Source organism: Acanthisitta chloris, unplaced genomic scaffold (genome assembly GCF_000695815.1).
Source record: "Acanthisitta chloris isolate BGI_N310 unplaced genomic scaffold, ASM69581v1 scaffold1770, whole genome shotgun sequence".
In the NCBI taxonomy this organism is placed as follows: domain Eukaryota; kingdom Metazoa; phylum Chordata; class Aves; order Passeriformes; family Acanthisittidae; genus Acanthisitta; species Acanthisitta chloris.
The window spans coordinates 62499-82395 of record NW_008652355.1 but is presented as its reverse complement, the minus strand read 5'-3'; the positions used below and the strand labels follow the sequence as shown (position 1 = coordinate 82395).

Below are 19897 nucleotides of genomic sequence, written 5' to 3'. Positions count from 1 at the left end.
CCCCCGCCTGCGGATCCGCAACCTGGACACCACCGACACCGGCTACTTCCAGTGCGTGGCCACCAATGGCAGGAAGACTGTGTCTACAACTGGGGTCTTGTTTGTCAAGTTTGGTGAGTTTCCTCCCTTTAAGCTGTTACTTGGAAAAACACTGAAAATCAATGTAGTGATGTGGTAGTGTCATAGAATCATAGATCATAAAGTTCTGCCATCAACCCAGCAGCACCACCATGTTCAGCACTAAACCATGTCCCCAGGTGCTACATCCACATGTTTTTGAACACCTCCAGGGGTGGTGACTCCGTCACTGCCCAGGTCTGGACAACCCTTCCCATGAAGAAATTTTTCCTAATATCCAACCTAAACCTCCCCTGGTGCAGCTTGAGGACATTTCCTCTTGTCCTGTCCCTTGTTCCCTGGGAGCAGAGCCTGACCCCACCTGACTGCACCTCCTGTCAGGGTGTTGTAGAGAGGAAAGTCTCCTGACCCTCCTTTTCTCCAGGCTGAACGCTCTATTAATGTTTCATAGACCCATAACATATTAAGGGGTTAGAATGGACCTTAGAGATCATCCAGTCCCAAGCCCCTGCCCTGGGCAGGGACACCTCCCACCAGAACAGGTTGCTCAAGGCTTTAGTCAACCTGGCTGTGAACACTGCCAGGGTTGGGGCAGCCACAGCCTCCCTGGGCAACCTGTGCCAGTGTCTCACCACCCTCATAGGAAAAACATCTTCCTGATATCTCATCTAAATTTCCCTCTTTCAATTTATCCCCATTGCTCCTTGTCCTGTTACTGCAGTTCCTAACACAGAGTCCCTGTGCAGCTTCCCTGGAGCCCCTTCAGCTCCTGTCAGGTTTCTCTGAAGTCTCCACACAACCTTCTTTTTTCAGCCTGTCCTTGTAGGGAAGGTTTCCTCTTGTGCTGTTGTTCCCTGGAAGTAGAGACCAACCCCCACCTGGCTCCACCTCCTGTCAGTGAGTTGTAAAGAGCAAGAAGGTCCCCCCTGAGCCTCCTTTTCTCCAGGCTGAACAGCTCATTAATAGATACCTGAGTGGATTCAGGCCAGAGGAGAAAAAGCATGTTATTCTCAATTTCCTGAGTGACCTTTGTCTGTAGTGAGTGAGAAATTTCAGCTTGCACTATAGACTCAGGGCATGTTGCTGACATGCATATATACCTGTCAGGTAAAATAAGCACTTTTTCTTCCAAGTTTATATTGAGATAACTGCCTTCAAAGCTGATCCTATGGCTGAGAAGATTCCAAATAAGAAACAGATTTTGTGTGTCTTCTCCTCCACAGTCAGGGGAAATAATTCACTGAGATGAAGATAATTACACAGAGTCCTGGTTAATCCTCTTAGGAACTGGACACATAACACACAATGAATGATGGATGTGATGAGTTTCATAGCATTTTTTCCTAAATCCCCCACATTTTCTAAATTCTGAGAAGAAATTAATCATTACATGTCCTCATGAGGCAGTTTCAAATGGAGGATGAGCTCCTCACCTGCTTATTGTCCTCATGCCTCGCAGCCAACTCCTGCTGCAGGCTGCAAGCTTGTTTTGGTCCCGTTCAACTACATAAACCACATGCAACATGACAGACTGTTCCTTTTATCTTTGAAAAGGTTTGCAAAACTTCCTGCTTGCTCCCTCCCCATAACTCACCAGGCTGTTTTTCTTGTGTCACTTTGCAGGTCCCCCGCCAACAGCGAGCCCAGGATCCTCGTAAGTTCTTTCATGTCTGGTGTGTCTGTTCATTAATCTTACATTTCAGCAGGCAGAAGTTCATCTGTCATCTTGTGTGACAGCAGCACTTTTCCATTCTGCTTTAAGTCAGATAAAATGGTAATTTATTACAAGTGAATTATCTGTCTCATAGTTATATTTTCATGTTATCATGTCAACTCCTATTTCTTCCCTTAGACTTCTTCATTTCCAATATTATTACCTTTAGATCCTCTGGTGCCTTTGAACTGATTTCAGTAGACCTACAGGTACTTCATACATGCCACAGCTCAGTCCAGAAAATATCTATCACTCCAAGCAGATTTTACTCCCCTAGAGGCTTCTTACTGATTTTAAGGGCACTGCTGGTTGTAAACTGTGTCTGGATCTATCCGTACCTGCGTAGTAAACTGTCTTAAAACTGAGTTTGAAGAGATTGAGTGTGTGGGTGGGAGCAGTGACTGTGTACAACAGCTCCCTGATGCTGGAGCTCAGGTTTGGCTCCTGCTGCTGGGTCTGAGCACTTGCCATGTTGTATTGTGGTGGTAGAGCTTCTGCCTTTGGTTGCTTTTGAGAACAAACACTTATATCTCTCGTTTCAAGACAGATAATCAAACTTTCTCACCTTTTGTAGTCCCATGATGTTTTCAAGTGTGATCTCTAACTGTTCTGAAGGTTGAAATTGATTTTGATAGTGTGTTCAGCTTATTAACATCTCGCATGTGTGAACAACACAGAAAACCAACTTCTCCTGAGGGAAGAACAGAACGAACTAAAACACAAATGAATCTATTAATATGATTACAAGGGATGCAAAAACTTGGGGATATGAATGTTCCTGGTTCTCCTTATTAATCTTTCCCAAAGTATTGCAGAGGATATGAATGAGGGGAAGCATCTGCCCACAAAAGGCCATGCTAGGATGCCCTCTAATGGAACATCCTAAAACGTGGGTTTGTCTTCCCTTCTGAGGGTGCCTGAGGTGGAATCATGGAGTTTACTATGGAAGAGGAGCTCTTTGCTGCGATTTCAGCTTCATTTTGTGATTGTGGTGTTTTGGGGGAGGAAAGCTTCTGTGGGATGTGGGGGCTGTTGGGCTCTTCAGCAGCTTGGAAAGTTAATTAATGAGCTGAGAAGATGTGGATTTTGTGTCTGCTTCCACCTAGGCTGGGGTTGCTGAAATTTGGGAGGTTAAGCAACACATCTTGGTAGTCAGAAATAGTGTGAGCACAGAAAGCAGAGAGCTCTGCTGGAATTTCACCATCTAGGCCACTCAGAATTGCCTCACTTTGAAAGCAAACTGCATTTGGGAACCTTTTCTCCTATTTTTTTCTTTCTGGCAGGATTTTAGGGGGTTTTTGCCCCCTGCAGAAAGAGATCATAACTTAGTTGGCTAAAATACAAACACAAAGAACGTGGAAAGGTGAAAAGAAAGAAAAGAAAGTGAGATGTCCTCTCTAATAGTTGATTTTATAATTATCCCTCATAATTTTGTAGCCAAAAAGGATATTTAATCACACTTCATCATCCAGTGAGGTCGTGGCTGTGTCTGCTGAGAGGTCACATTGTGCTGAACATTGGAGGGAAACACATGCAGAGAAAGGAGCAGAGCATTGTACACAGAGCATTTCCATTCCTTGAGAACCCAACCAGATTAAATCTGTGAAATTAGAGAGTCAGGAAAGAGCTTGTGCCAAAGAATTGATAACCTGGGAAGTCATACTAAATGAGAGAAATAAAGGTCAGTGTGTGTTTGTTGTCTTGAACCCGGTTGATTACCTGCTGCTGGTGGCACGAGCACAGGAGCCTTATGGATTGGCAGCAGTGGAAAGAAAAGCAGGTTGCAAGAGAGAAATTAGCTCAAAAACTGGTTCTTGCTGTTTGCTGTTCCTTCCATGCAAAGAATACCCTGAGTACTGTACTTGGCAGTCAACTCCTGCATAGACTTTTCCCCACAAAAGTTGGCAAATGAATTCATAACTATGAAATTAATTTATCTGATTTTATGTGTGAAAACCAACCTCATCTCTGCCAGCCTCAGTTTGCAAGTTCCATGGTGATAGATGTAGTACTTGGTTGGTCCTCCCTCATCATCCTCCCTCAAGGGAGCCCTGTGGGGAAACACTTTCTTCAGGAATAGTCCTGGAAGCTGAGTCATAAAATATCTTCCTGCTGCTTTTCTAACAGTTAAGGCATTGATTCTGGTGCTGTAACTGTGAGTCTGTGGGTTCAGGTGGTTTTGACTCCTTAAAATCCATTCCTGGATAGCTAAGTCTCTCACCCCTTGCTGTGCAGGATGAGTGCTGGTGCTGCTGGGCACATGGACACTCGCTGTGCATCATCATAGAGATGTGTCACAGCATTTTAAATCAAGGCTAAATCTGGAAAGCACTTGGAAGGATGTTGAGGAAATGAAAACTCATACTTGCATAGTGTTTGTGCCTTATCAGCATCAGTTCCTTCCCTCTGTGATAAGGCAGTGAACAAAATTGATGGCAAGCAGCAGCCTTGTTCCATGGCTGCACTTTTCCCATGTTGTCTTTATCAGTGTGCCATGAGTGGAAGGTTCTGTTTGTGTAAAGATTTCATTTGAGGATCATGCTTTTTATAAAAATCCATGTGCTCAGCACTTTTCCTTCCCAGGATTTATAGGTACAGAGCTCTGCACTGCTGGGATGGCAGGGAAATAGATGGGCCAAGTGTAGCTTCAAAATGAAAAGGTTAAATGATGATTTCTGTAGAAGAAGACAGAGTAGATAACATAATTCATGTGCATGTTATATCTTTTTGCCTTCCCTGAGTGCTGTCACAGTTAGCTAGAGCCAAAAGTGATTTGCAAATCAGTCTGAAGCAAATGAAACCAAATCCAGCACTGCTGTCCATGAGGACTTCAGGAACCCAAGGGATTGCTGTGGTGTGAAACACTGGCTGACCTCAATGTCCTTCCTTTAACTCTGAGGGTCAGCTGTTACCCCTTATCTGCAGGGCCTGGTGTCACATTCCGCTGACCTGCTCTGCTGCTCCAGCTTAGCCTGAAGAAGCTTCTTTTGTGTTCAAAACCAACAAGCCACACTCCTGCTTTATATATACATCATTATTTTATCTTCTGCTGTGCAGGAAGGTGCTACAGATACAGTGCCAGCTACAAGCTGCTCAGGGAGCTGTGGGGAGAGTGTGAATGCCTCTGTCCCACAGGCAGGATGTGTGCCCAGGAGCTCTTGGACTGCTGGAATAGTTTCCAGAGCACGGATGGTGTCAAGGGCACCTCCACAGCAGGAAGGAGTCTGGAGAGGCAGATAGGTCAGGTACTGCTGGCTCTGGGTGTCAAAGGCCACCATCAGCTAATGGAACCCCTGTTTTATCCATGGAATTCATGAATGCAAACTCAGATTGGGTGGACTGAATTACTGGAGGAAGATCAAAGGGAGCATTTTGGTCATTAACTCATGTCTGAATATACTTGTGCATGGCACAGTTCTCTGTGTGTCTATATGCTGTGCACACACATATATCATAGAATCATAGAACCCCAGACTGGGTTGGATTGGAAGGACCTTAAAACTCATCTCATTCCACCTCCTGCCATGGGCAGAGACACCTTCCACTAGCTCAGGAATAAGCACTGCCGTGGCCATTGCTTCAAAAAATTTCCTGAAAGACCATAAGTTTAACATTATTTTTGAAGTTCTCATGCTTCACATCACTATAAACTCACTTTTTATCCATCATCCATGGCAAGGTTTGGGTTTTTAAGGATATAGAAGTGTGTGTCTTTACCTCAGGTCTCGCAGGTTGCTACAGAGATCAAATCAGAAAGGGCTGAGGTCAGAGCTCAGCAGATTGCTGGAGATGAAAGAATTGAAGATAACAGTAGAGGTATTTTGGCCTGGAAAATGGTTGTGTGCCCAATGTTTTCCATTATTTTTGTCCATTTTGTCTCATTCTGTATTGTTTCCACTACCTGGAGCAACGGCCCTGTGCTTGCCCTGAACTTCACCCACTGCAGGAGAAACCCTGAGCACAAGTCACTGAAATCAGAGGCAGTGGAGCACATTTGTACTCTGTTCAAGGACTGCCACAAGAGCTATAGTGGGAAAGAAAAGAAAAACACCAGTTTACATGGTCTGGTCTAAAAATGAGCTGGAAAAGCCCTGCTGGAGTTTAGTCCAGTGAGAAGAGTTCAGGAAGGTGCTCTCTATACTCTATGTCAGAAAATCGCACACAGATTAGTGTGTTCCAAAAAGGTTTAACCTGTAGGTGAAACAGTTCACTCAACAGCACAGACTTTTGACTTACTGCAGTGGGAACATCAGAAGAACAGTGTGGCACCTCTTGGGAGTATCCTGTAAGTTGTAAGACATGGTGGTTTAGGTGTTAAAGGAGAAAAATGACTGGTTCATCAGTATTGCTGCTCTTGATGTGCAGTGGTTGATGTGCAGAGACAACAGCGTGGCTATGGCTCAGTCTGGATGTGTACACCACAGACTGACACATCCTAAGGAGAGAATATACAGTCCTTGTGTCAGTATTGCTCTGGAACAGTCTTAATGGAGCCTCTTCTATATATATAACCTCAATATGACATTGTTTTCTTCTTTATTTAGCCACTGGGGATGAGCAGAGGAAGAAAGAGGAGAGAGCTGGAATTTTAAGGGGCATTTGATTCATGAAATCAAAAGGGGGTTGTGATTCCCAGAAATAGCCAGGCTTGTGGGACTGGATTTGCAGGATTCTCCCATCCTCTTTTTTAGTGATTAAGGGTTTTTTTATTTTTTGCTTTCAGTGAAACACATCTGGGTTTGAGTAGAGCAGGTCTGTTACACAGTGGCTCTGTGTGGCTGGATGTCAGCATGGTTCCTTCAATGGGAAAATGTGTAACCCCTGGCCAGCATCCAGGTGAGACTGGGCCAACTGCTTATGTGACTGTGGATTTCAAAGAGTAACGCAGATACTTTCCCCTTTTGGGCCATAGAAGTTCAATTTTACAGAAGAAAACTTGCCAATAAAGAGTAAGATTTGATACATCACAGAGCTGCTCCAGCAGCATCCTAAGCCACTCCTGCCCACACCTGCTCTGGGTGCCAGGCTTGACCCCCAGAATCTTGGAGGTGTGTTGATTTCCAATCCTGTGCCATGTTTTGTCACAGAAACTCCCTCCCTGCTCCTTAGTGGTGGTGGAAATTCTGAATGAGGGCTGAGCACAACTCCCATGAGTTTCGGTGTGGGATCTTTTATAGCCCCACTGTGTGTTGGTGCTACAGCTTGTACCCATGGCTTGTAGGATCTGAGGCACAAACTCAAAGTGGGATATTCCATATGGAGGCCAATATAAATATATTTGGGGGAAAAAAAACCATGTGGCACAAAGTTGAAGTCTGAGTGGCTGATGCTGACAGAAACCATGTTAGGTCCTGCTGCATTACTTCATCCCAGGGAAAATAATACTCCCTTAGTTGTGCCAGGGGCTGGGAGTCAGGTTATCTGCTGGGAGCATGCCAGTTGTGGAATTGAAAGATTTCCAGGGAGAGCTGGCCTTGTCATCTCCACTGGGTCTTTGATCTTCCCTCGTGCTGATTGTTCTGCTGTGATTTTCTCCATGACATTCCTGTAGCATCCCAGGGACTAAGGTGAGTCCTAAGGCACCAGAGTGTGAGGTTTAGAAGGAAGCATGCTCCTGAGTGAGCAAAAAGGAATGAAAACCTCTGGATAAATGTAGTACAGAGTTTAGGAAATCACATTTGTGCCTTGTATTGAATGAATTGGCCACAGACCCTGCTCTGGTGAGTTTTATCTACCTTGAAGTACTTACGTAGCTAAATATACACATTATCTGGGAATCCCAGGGGCCTAGCCTCTTTACCTCCTCTTATCTCCCAGACCACAGATGGGAAACTGAGCCAAAGTCAGATTAAAGGTGTGTTTCAGTTGCCTTAACTGGAGCTGTTCATGCCACTTCAAATGCAGCTGAAGTCCCACAGGTCACCTTGTCTGGGTGATCAGCCCAGGCTATTCCATGTGTAGCCTTCAGCAAAACGGAGAGTTGTCTCTGGAAGCACAAGCCAAAACCTGTGCCACTGAGTTTATTATATAATCCCAGACTGGTTTGGGTTGGAAGGACTTAAAGCCCATTTCATTCCACCCCTGCCCTGGGCAGGGACACCTTCCACTAGCCCAGGTTGCTCCAAGCCCCATTCAACCTGGCCTAGAATGCTCCCAGGGATGGAGCAGCCACAGCTGCTCTGGGCAACCTGTGCCAGTGCCTCAGCACCTCACAGGGATGACTTTCTTCCTAATATACAAATTTTTCTTGTCTATGGCTGTGCATCCACTGGTTTTCACACGAGCAGCACTGCAAACATCCAAGTTCTTTGCCACAGAGCTCTTAAATGGGTTAAATTCTATTCTGATATGCTGGGAAGTCTATAAAAAAGAAACTGGCTTTTTCTTTGGAGCAAGGTTGACCTCGGAAAGTGCTTTCTACTTTTAAAAGGGTATCTGATAAATATTTTTGCAGATTTTAGCTGAAGTGTTCCACTCTTATCTGCTGTAGTGCAAACACAAAGCCCTTCTACTGCTTGTGGCACAGGGAAAGCTATGGCACAGTATGGAGACATAGCTGTATTATCTGAAAACCAATTAGTTACAGTGATGTCAATATTTCTTTAAGTGGGGAGGGATGAGGGAGTGAAGTACATTAGGACTTGGAACCAGAGTTCCCCAATGCCTTTTTGTAACACAAAGGAAAAGACGATGTGCTGTTAAGAACTGGATTTGCTTTCCTTCTGTGCAGGATCACCCATAGCAACTCCATATGTGAATCAGTGTATGGTATAGAAATGGCCCTTGTGGAATGCTGCAGACAGTATTTGAAGAGTGTTTGGACTTTTATTTCTATAAGGCTTTAAGATGGCCCAGTTGCAGAGTCTGTAACCACTGAGGTTACAGACTTTGCAGCTCTGAGGTTACATGGGGTTGGTAGCAAGACCCCAAGAGACTGGGGGAGCTGAATGCTGAGTGTGACATTGAAAGATGCATTTATGTTGTTATATCAAAGCTTCTTGCCATTTTTTGCCACCATGGATCTAGGAACTTCTCAAATCCCACACAGTGTCCTGGTTACCAGTTGAACTCCATGATCTAGGAGGCTTTTTTCAACCTTAATGATTCTAAGGGGCTGATACATAAAGCTAGAGGAAAGATTTTCCTTTCTCTAGCTGAATGTCTCAGTTATCAGTGTTTCTACAAACACTAAATGAATCCTCTAATGGCATAATTTGCCCCTAGTTACTGACTCTGTGTGTTTTCTTAATGTATTTTTAAAGGAGCAAAGTGAGGATCATTATGGAGTTTATTCTGTTTGGCAACAGAAGGGAAGAAAATAAATCAGGAAAAGGCTGGGAAGTTGCATTAGTTCTGCTGATCATCTTCTGCAGCCTCCAGGGCTTTGTGTTCATGGAGATATTCCTCAACTGTAGCAAAAAAGTAACAAATATCATTACACCCAGTTGGCAGTCTGTGTCTGACTAATAATAAACTGAGTCTTGTGAGTTAAACCAAACAGTCAGATCTGCCAAGGATTGTTCCCATTAATGCCATATATTCTTAATGTCACACAGAGGCCTTTTTCCCACTGCAGAAGTTGTCTGGGGAGGAGTTCAGCCGCCCTAGGACAGAAGATCTGTGCTACTAAGCTTCATGTTAAAGCTGTGGCCAAGATTGGTTGGGAAAAAAGCATTGGATTTGATTACAAATATTTGGTTTATTCCCTGTTGAAATGAAGTTGAGGCCATTAGGCATTTTTCTCAGAACATCAGTGTTGCACAGCTCCTAGCCCAGCACACACTTGCCTTAGGAGAGGAAGATGCTGGCTCTGCTTCAGAGCAGAGCTATAACCTGCTTTTCCCATATTTCATGTGGTCATTCCAGGTAACAGCTATTTTGAAGCCAACCCAAAAATTCCTTGTGGAGCTGCTAAAAGATTGCAGCAGCGATTTGGGCCAAACCACTGTGTTTCTGTGAAACATTCCAGTTTGCAGAAGAAGATGTTTTCTCTCTAAGACATCCTCATTTAGCTCTAATCATAAGGACATTTTAAGTGGCTTAGGAGGATTCTACTGAGCCTGTGAGGCAAGATCTGACCACATTACAGTAACAATGAATTCAGCCCTCCTGGCCTGTGCCAGGTTTCAGTCCTGGTTGAACAGAGCTTGGCTTTGTGCTCCTGCTTTTGGTGGGACTTGGCCTGAATGTGTGTCTTGTTCTCAAAGAGGGCAAATGTAAAAGTATGGTTTAGAATGTCTCTGATTCACATGGGATAAGGCCTGTGCTTGAGACAACTCAGGAGCTGAAAGTTTCTGGTGGAGATCATTGATTTGTTGTTTTATTTGTGTATTATACAACCCAGTACCTTCTTCAATGGGTCTTCACCAAAGAGTTACTGAAATAGAGGTGGTACTGTTGTTTTGGGGATGTAGGTTGTATTTTATGATGCAAAACACATCCCAGTCTCCAATTTTTGGAGCTTTCTCTTCCCTTTTGAGGGTTTTCTGGTCTATCTTAAGCAGTTAAAAAATAAAACACAACCAAAAGCTAAAGGACTTGAAAACAATCTCCTTGATTTCCCTCCCCATAACACTGTGGTGGGATGTCACCCCAAAACTTGGTGTGGCAGAAGAACACATTGCTTGAGTTTCTCTGGTCCCCACTAGCACTGTTGTCCAGTGTGTGCAGGTGTTACTTCTGGGGGGGAGGGTCTAAAGGTCTTTAGATAAAGAAGGGAAATTATTTATAACCTGTGTTATGTACTATTGGTATAAAATGATTTCCAGCTGTCATGGGATGAGTTAAATGTAACTAAGTCATAAACTGACAAGTAAAATTGTGACTCAGTTGCCTTTATTCTGATTTTCTGAAAGAGAAAATTGAACTTCTGTCACACAGAGCAAGCGTGTTTCAAAGTCATGTGTGCTCTTGTTTTACTTAAGACCCTGCAGCATCTGTTGGCTGAATGTTCTAGCGCCTTCCTGGGCTTCTGGCCATTGGCTCAGCCATGGGTGTTGGTTGGTGTAAGGGGTGGAATAAAAAACTAGTCACACATTTCAGAAACCAGTGAATGTCTGAGGTCATCTCCAAGGTGCAGTGAGGTTCCCCTGTGCCATAAGGCCTTTAATTAGAAGGGAAATCCTATTTAAAGGCCTATAATGTTCCTGTGGTCGCAATAAAATCTCTTACCTAACTGGGTAATAAAACTCAGTGGGCAAATCTCAATCCCTTTCTCATTTTGTGCCTTTCCTTCAGTGCCCAGCTGTTGTTGATATTCCTTAAACAAATCCACTTCTGCCCGTTTCAGTTTGTGTTGATGGGGAACCAAGGAAAGGAGAAGCAATGGAGGATCTGGTGGAGGTTTATCAGATCCTAATGGCTCAGCTTTGAGCACGACTTGCAGCAGGTTTTTGGTATATCTGCCAGCTGCCCGTGGCTGAAAAAGGAGTTAAGAGGAAATGTTTGAAACATGACAGTAGTGAAAGCTCTGGTTGCTTGTGGTAGGAATTATTTAAGAGAACAAAAACTGGTAATAATAATAATTACTGTCTTGCAAACAAAGTGTGGGTACAGGGAGTGGAGAGGCAGCGTCTGTGGCTCCATGTGGTGGATTGGTTTCCTGTCCTAGGCTCTCTTTCACCCACATGAAAAGTCATCTCTGTCTATATGGAACCTACTTCTTCCTGCCCCCCTTCCCATGGGCAGTTTAGGCTTCTCCTCCCCCTTCAGATGGGCTCAGCCTCTGCTTTTTCCCTGGATGAGACATCCCAGGGCTCTGGAGCCAGAACCTACTTCTTCCTGCCCCCCTTCCCATGGGCAGTTTAGGCTTCTCCTCCCCCTTCAGATGGGCTCAGCCTCTGCTTTTTCCCTGGATGAGACATCCCAGGGCTGGGATCTGGAGCCATGTGCCGCTTGTCCCTGCCAAACTTCCTTCCTTATTCCATCACCACCATGTGTGTTTAGATCTTCTGACTTCATAAATGATTCAGTGATTATGGGATGTTTCTCCTACCACCTTGAACAATGTCCTGCCTCCCTTGGGTCAGCCTGGCTTGCTGGGAGCAAGCTCCTCTGCTCCCAGGGAAGGATGAGTGTGGGCATACTCCAGGTGCCTTATGCTCAAAGGGGTTTTTCTTGTGCAAACCACCTGAAAATCAGGAATTGAAAAAGGACACCGTTGGCAGATGTGTAATCAGTCAGCATCAAGGGTGTTGTGAGCCAGAGCCCTGTGACAAAAGGGCTGTGAAAATCCAAGTGAAGCTGGAGGGAACAACCCTCACCCTGAACTGAGCACAGCTCCTTTGTACAAGGATGTGTCAATCATCCCAGGCTCAACTTCGGTTGCGGGGTGTGGCACTGGAGGATCTGGGTTAGGGGTTCCAGCAGTTACAGATTAATGGTTGGACGATCTTATCTTAGAGGTCTCCTCCAACTTTGGTGACTGTATGATTCTAGGTGTTTATTCAGTCTAGTAAAAACAGTCAAAAAAGGAATAACTCTGTATTGACCCAAAGCGCTTTTATTACTGCAAAACAGTATAAAACCTTGGGAATGAATTTTCTTATAAAGATAACAACTCTGCACAGACCTGTGTGCACTTCCTTACTCACTCACCTTAGAGGTCTCCTCCAACTTTGGTGACTGTATGATTCTAGGTGTTTATTCAGTCTAGTAAAAACAGTCAAAAAAGGAATAACTCTGTATTGACCCAAAGCGCTTTTATTACTGCAAAACAGTATAAAACCTTGGGAATGAATTTTCTTATAAAGATAACAACTCTGCACAGACCTGTGTGCACTTCCTTACTCACTCACAGTCTGGGGAACTTCGCCACAAACATCAGGTGTGAGGGAGAAGATTATAAGGTGTTACCTTATTTATTCTGATAATTAAACCCACGCGTGACGTTGTACCTTTGGCTCTTCAAAGCGACTTCAAGTACTGTAAAAGGAGTTAATCATCCATTTCTGAGTGTGTCAAGTTTATTGATCCTGTTAACAGGAAAATAAGTGTGGTTACCTGGGTGAGGAAGGAAAGCAGTTATCAGCTGAGCTTAGTTGGATGCTGTTATCAATGCCTGAGCCAACAGAGATCCATGGTAAGCAAAAATGAATCACAAATGTTCCCCTGCCATAGTTTTCCAACCATATTTCTTAAGCTGGTAAATTTGCTTTAAACAAATTTCCTCTCAGTCCTGATTTTGCTGGAGATGAATGGCATATTCTTTTGCCACAATTCTGCCCAGCAATTAGCATCAAGAACACTTCATAAGCCAATCAGCTAGTTTAGAGTTTTGGAGGTTTTACTGGTGAATAGAGATCATTGCAGTCCTCCATCTCCCATTGCACAGGCTGTAGTGCTTCTCTTGGGTATGTTGTAGCCTAAATCCAGTGGGTTTGGATTAACCAGGGCACATCCTTGGAAGAAAAATGTGTCATGTTGATTTTAGCTGTCTTTAACTTCTGAACAAGTCAAATGTCTCTATAGGATTCTTAATACACAACCACTGTTATCTTTAGAACCCAGTTCTTGAGCATGACTGAGGGGGTCTTTCCTCCGTAAGCTCCTGAGAATTGCCCCCAGCTCTGTTACCACCTCAAATTCAGGGTTGTTTGGGCTTCATTTCAGCCATTCCATTGTTTTGTCTTGGATGATGTAAAGCCATCAGGCATGGAGTCACTTGAGACTTCCCAGGATATGTTGTGAGCACCAGCAGTGCAGAGGCTGCACCATAGTCGTGAGGATATCATGGAGAGGTTGTCTTCACAATTCTTGGATGGAACCTGTACTGACCTGCCTTTGTGTAAAAGATTTGGCTTTGGTAGGTGCTATCTAATGTCTTCTTTAGTTACTTTTGGAATAGAAGGTATTTTGCTGCATTTATGTGATAAATAAATCAATGCCTTTACTTCTGTGTTGTTCATGACACTTCCACCATTGCCACCTTGTGAGAAATATGAATTATACCAGAAACTCTTAATTTTGGACTTTAAAGTATTATGAAAGCCTTTTCTCTACTGTTTGCTGCTATGATAGTTTCAGAAATCTTGTCCAACTTTTGCTCCTCATGGCCATTTTTTAGCCTTTATTTACAATTTGATGGTGTCAGTTTTTCCTCTTCAATGGAGGCACCAGTAGCAGCTGAGGATTTGCTCTTCCATGAGTGTCCTGTCCTTTGCAGGCTGGAAAGGAGCAAAATATAATGAGACGAAATACCATTCTAACAATGATAGATGTGAAGGATCTGGGGAGTGTTTGCTTTGCCCTTGTTTGGGGCAAGAGTTGGCATCAGGAGCTGCCACTGTTTTGGGATCTGAGCTCAGCTGCATGGGGATAAACCCCGAGGAATCCCTGGTTTGCTATGGAGCAGTTCAGTGTGAATAACACAGGAATGTTACTCCATCCGTGGCATATAAGGATGTCAGACCAAAGAGACAATTGTGGTATTGCCTAAAGTTCCTTAGCTGGATCAAAGCAGCAATGGTCTAGGAATACCAGGGTTTCCTGGGATTTTCCACTCACACACGACGTGTGGATGGTATGTGCTTCTGCCTTTGAAATGATGTTTGGCTTAATCCTCATTTAATTTTGTCTGCAGTTGTAAAATAGATGTTTTATATTACGAGGCTGTGATAAGAGTGAGTATTGATAGGAACCAGCATTTCACCTCCTCAGAGATACAAAGAAGCTTTCAGCTTTGAGAAAGTACAACTGCTCAAGTATGCCAGGACAGACTTGATTCAAACAAGGTCCTAGAAACAGTTCTGTTATCTCCAATAATATTTTTCCAGTGAGGGAATGCATTAATATCATACACATCATGCACTTAAGCTTATCAATACCAATTAATTTCCAATTTACAGCTGAGATGTTGGTGTCTCACAGCTCAGCCCTCCAGGAGGAGGCAGGTAGGAAGTCTGACAGACACAGCTGAGAAGGAGCATAGCTGGATGTTATCCTGAATATAATTTGCATCAAAGTACCCAAGTAATCATGTATAAAATGCCTTAAAAATTTGTGATTCATTCACAGTGGCAAGTTAGAATTAATTGGTTACAATTAGAATTACTTCTAATGCAAAATTTGATGGAATCACTATTCTCAATTATTGACTCATTCAAATAAGGAAATAAAATTTGATAAAGCAATTGGGATAGTTTTATATGTTGGAAAATATTAATAAATTGCATATCCTAAAACTTAGCTCCAGAAAAACATGTCTCTTTTCTGCCACATGAATCAAAAATCATGGCACTTGTTATGAGGGGGTAAAAGTGGTTTTTCAGCTTGAATAGCAATTATTGGCTGGAAATGAGCAGCAAAGGGACATAATTTTACCTGTTTTCTACAAACACCTCACTGCAAACAAACTTTGGCCTTTTCCTTGAGTTGCTCAGAGAAACAATTTAAGCTTGGAAAGTCTGGGACTGGTTGGCCTTGCAAAATTAGAAGTTTCCATCTTTATTTACCACCACAACAACAAAAAGGAGGTTAAAATTAACTTAATAATTCTTTTAATACTGCTGCCAGAAATCAGGCAGGAAGATGTGTTGTAGTGTTTTCACTCTTGGGGTAGCAAGAAAAGGCAGAGATTGCCTTTTTTCCCCTAGAAACTCAAGTTTTGGGAGGGATTTGGCCCATTTCTGAGGCAAAAACTCCCATTTTTACACAGTTCTTTATTCAAAGCAGGATTTTCACTATTAAGGCATCCTTCTCAAACCCAACCAAAATAGGAATATTTGGTCTTAAAATCTGAATATTGCAGCCCTGAATTCTGCAGTATGAGTGCTTTGGTCCCAGGGTGGTGGCTGAGTGTGGTTGGCTCATGGAGAGAGGCAAAATGCTTTCAGAGAAAACAAACAGGTTCTCCATGCCTTATCCAATTACCATCAGGCCATGGATGGACAGCTCTTCATTTTCACTGAGGCATATTTTCACTCATGTTTGTTGTCTTAAGAAGGAGTTTCTTATCTCAGAATGGATCTTTTTCACAAGCCATTCTCAGTTTAATCTAACTCCTGATGCCCTTTCAAGCAGAGTTGGCTGTTCCCAGCGGAGGAGCCTCTATTTATATGTGTCTGTCAGGAGCAGAATTTATGATAGACCTGCAAGTTATGTGAACTCTGAATGTTTTCACAGTTGTTAAACTTGACTAGCTATTTCAATAAGAGTAACTGCCTGAAATAGGTTTGGGCTTACCCCCAGCCCAAGTGTGAGTATGATGCTCATAAACCCAGCGGCCCCCAGACTGTGTCAGTGGAGAAAGACACTGGATTCCTACCTTGACATAATTCCTGGGAAGGTTGTTTGGAAAAAAATTCACTACATTTTTTAAAGGAGTCTGGAATACAAGAGAATCATAGAATGGTTTAGGCTGGAACAGCCCTCTAAGATCGTAGAGTTCAGCCATTCCCCAGCACTGCCAAGGCCACCACTAAGAATGTTCGAAGTGCCACATCTACACAGCTTTTAAATCCCTCCAGGGATGGGGAATCCACCACTGCTCTGATGGATTCCATTCCAATATCTGACCACCCTTTCTGGGAAGTAATTTTCCCCGATATCCAACCTAAACCTCCTCTGACACAGCTTGATGCTGTTTCCTTTCGTTCTGTCCCTTGTTCCCTGGGAGCAGAGCCTGACCCCTCCAGCTGCACCTCCTCTCAGAGAGCTGGAGAGAGCAGCAGGTTCCCCCTGAGATTCCTTTTCTCCAGGCTCAGCCCACACAGGTCCCTCAGCTACCCTTTGTGTTCCATCACCTTTCCCAGCTCCATTCCCTTCCCTGGACATGCTCTAACCCCTCAGTATCTCTCTTGTGAGGGACCCTAGGATTTGAGATGCAGCCTCAGATCATCTGTGCCACCCAAGGGAACCCCAGACACACATTTCAGGGCAAGAGTTTCTCCACTGAGAGGAACAAGGCTGCAAGTTTGTGAAATTAGTTACCTGCACCTCAGTATTGGTGTCTGAAATAGTATTGAGGCATCTAACAATGACACACAACGTTGTGTCCTGGTGCACCCTGTGCCCTCCATCATCTCCTTGGGTCGAGCTCAGCAGCTTCAGAAGGATCTGTGAGCACTTCTGTGAAATCAAAAGAGAAGCTAATTTTGGTAAGTTTGAGCTTATGGTGGTTAGTGATATTTTTATAGCAATTGTGGACTGTGGTAGTTATTGATGGGTGCAAATTTTTGGTCAAATAATAGTTTAAACAAGCTAACATTATATGTATTATTTTTAATTAACTTGTGCTGAGGTATGTGTTTCACTTTTAATTCAAGTGTCACATTTGGGAAGTCTGGTTCTCATCATGCTTAAGGTTAAAATATTATGTCACCAGAAGAAAGAACTATTTGAGGCACATAAGACAAATTAAATGCTAGAAGGAAGGAGAGGGGAGGGAGGAGCAGAAACAAAGCTGTGACTTCAGAAAATAAGGTAGAGCAGGAGTGGTGTTAGTGAGAGCAGTTAGTGAGAGATAACATGGGCTGCAGAAGCTCTGAAACTCATTTTGTAGTGTTCAATATTACAAGGGTTTGTATCAGTTTGGAATAGTTCAGAGCTGTATTTTTAGTGTCCTGAGGCCCAGGAAGGAGTGGGATATTGCTTTCTGGAAGAACTATCTCCCAGGCAAAGAACAGGGAATAAACCAGGACTCTAAGACTGGAGAATGGGAAGTTTAGATGTTCTTCCATAGGAGAGAGAGGGGGGAAAAAAGCATAGTATGGAAAACCAACTCGAAAATAAATGAAATTTCCCCTGTTATTTAAATTGTTTATGTGTTAATGCTGAAAAAAAAATTGCCTTTTGCTTTAGACTAAGTGTTTTTGAAGTTCTCATTTATGACGGTGTGTTTTTCCCTCTGTTCCAGAGGAGCTGACTGTCCTGTGGCAAAGGTAGGAGTGTGCCAGACAGTAGCAAACTCTCTTCAGCTGCACACTTGAACAGTTGCAGTTGTCAGCCATGAATAAGGAGTTGTAAGAGACAGGAATCATTAGCAAAGCTAACTGCCACATTGAAAATGTTCATTTTCCCTTAAAAAAAAAAAAGCAAGACATCTGACAAGAGAGATTTAATGGAAGGCAAACAGAAAGGTGTTACTTAAAACCTTGTTATTATTCTCACCCTCTCCTCACAGGGGTTCCAAGCACCCTTGTCCCTGCTGTTTCTTAAACCAGTGCTGCTGGGAGGACCCAGTTCCTCAGGCATTAAAGCTTTCTGGTGTAAAGAGACTTTCTCCTGTGCTATCAGTTGCACAAACATTCACTGAGGCCCTGCAAAGGGGCAGAAAACACTTGGGAATAATTATCTTAATGTCCAGATTGAGCCATTTGAAAGGTGTCTCAAACCTTGGCTGTATTTCTCTTACATATATAAATATATATAATTTTTAAAATTTTTCTCTTTTTTATGTATATCACAGAATTACATTTTTCTATGTATTACAAGGGGGGAAATTTGTGAGGAAGAGGTGCAGTGTCATCTACAGCTTATTTAATTGCTCAGTGAAATCTAACCAACCTCCACACCTTCATGTGACTAAATCATGAATAAATTCCTTGTTATTGGGGATTTTAACGTTGATTAGAGGCTGAATTCGATCTAGAGTATGTCCTTTGTGATCTGATTTATCTGCAGTCCTGTGTATATCCTTCTGGAGTGGCAGAAGGATGTGCTGTTCTCCCATTCCTATGTGCAAAAGGCCTCATGCAATGCCAAGCAAAGCTGTCGTAACTCTCCCATATGGCAGTGTTATAGATGGAGAATGGTCTCCAGGAAATATCAGCTTTCCAGTCAAATAGGACACTGAAATACCTTTAGTGCATGTGAAAGCAGTGAGATGTTTGAGTAAGGAGCTCTGTTGGATCTGGTGGCTTAATGTGACCTGTAAAGAGTGGTGGTGGCTGGGCATGGGGAGCTCATGGAGATGTGGTGGTTGGGCTGGAATACACATGGAGGCTGCTCATAAAATGTGCATTTGGAAAGGTCCTAGTTATTAGGGATTTGGACTAAAACCTTGAGGGATGGGGACAAGATACCTCAAGGAAGTCACAGAATCATAAGATCATAGAATAATTATGTGACCTGTAAAGAGTGGTGGTGGCTGGGCATGGGGAGCTCATGGAGATGTGGTGGTTGGGCTGGAATACACATGGAGGCTGCTCATAAAATGTGCATTTGGAAAGGTCCTAGTTATTAGGGATTTGGACTAAAACCTTGAGGGATGGGGACAAGATACCTCAAGGAAGTCACAGAATCATAAGATCATAGAATAATTAAGAGGAGACTTCTCTTCTAAGATCATCAAGTCCAGCCATGAACCTGTCACTGCTGTAACCCCTAAACTCGAAACCACATCCTCCAGTGCCACATCCAGACACCTCTTAAACACCTCCAGGGTTAGTGATTCCACCACCTCCCTGGGCAGTTCCCTATTCCAGTACCCTAACAGGGGAAAACTTTTTCCTGAAGTCTCTTCCCTTTGCCTGTCTTATTTCATGTTCAGCTTCCCAGTGTAGTGCCCAAGGGTTACTCTGTCTCCATGCTGGATGTGGATGGGATATGGTCATGTCCCATCCATCCACTCTCAAGGATCATCAGACCAAGAGTCTGAGCCCCTGTGGGACTGAGGGGATCTGGTATCACTCAGGACAGAGTGACTGCAGCTGATTTATGGGGTGAAGCTGCTGATGGTTCCATCAAAAACTCCTTATCTGCAGCTTAATGCCTGACGAGAGGTGGGTAAGGACCGAATGTGTGAGATCACTGCAGCTCCGTGAGGGAATTCAGGAGGAGGGAGTGTGTTTTTCTGGGCAGTACAAAGGTTTGATAGAAGAGGCAATGTTCAGGGCTTGTAATCTTATCCTGCTTGACTGCTCTTCAAAAACATTGGGCATTTATTTTCCCTCTGCATCCAGAAACTTGGACCAACCAACCTTCCAAACGTCACCTTAAAATAGTTTTGTCAAACAGAACCTAAGTGCAAGAAGTTTCCTGCCATTTCCATAACTATGAGCATATGATTTGCAGTTCATCTTGAATAATGATGTAAGAAATCTGCCAGGAAAGATCCAAATGCTGTTTCCATGGTTGTTCCCTAACCAGCTGCAGCTGCTGAGCAAG

At 43.5% G+C, this 19897-nt stretch overlaps 1 protein-coding gene across 1 annotated transcript in view; it reads left to right on the top strand.

Moving 5' to 3' along the window:
* The window catches only part of ROR1 (receptor tyrosine kinase-like orphan receptor 1), a 55656-nt gene that overhangs the window by 13786 nt on the left and 21973 nt on the right, over positions 1–19897 (top strand). Inside the window, 2 exon segments of the mRNA XM_009077097.1 lie at positions 1–113; positions 1702–1732. The exon segment at positions 1–113 is cut by the window's left edge and continues 29 nt beyond it. Of these exon segments, the coding sequence (XP_009075345.1) occupies positions 1–113; positions 1702–1732 (144 nt within the window).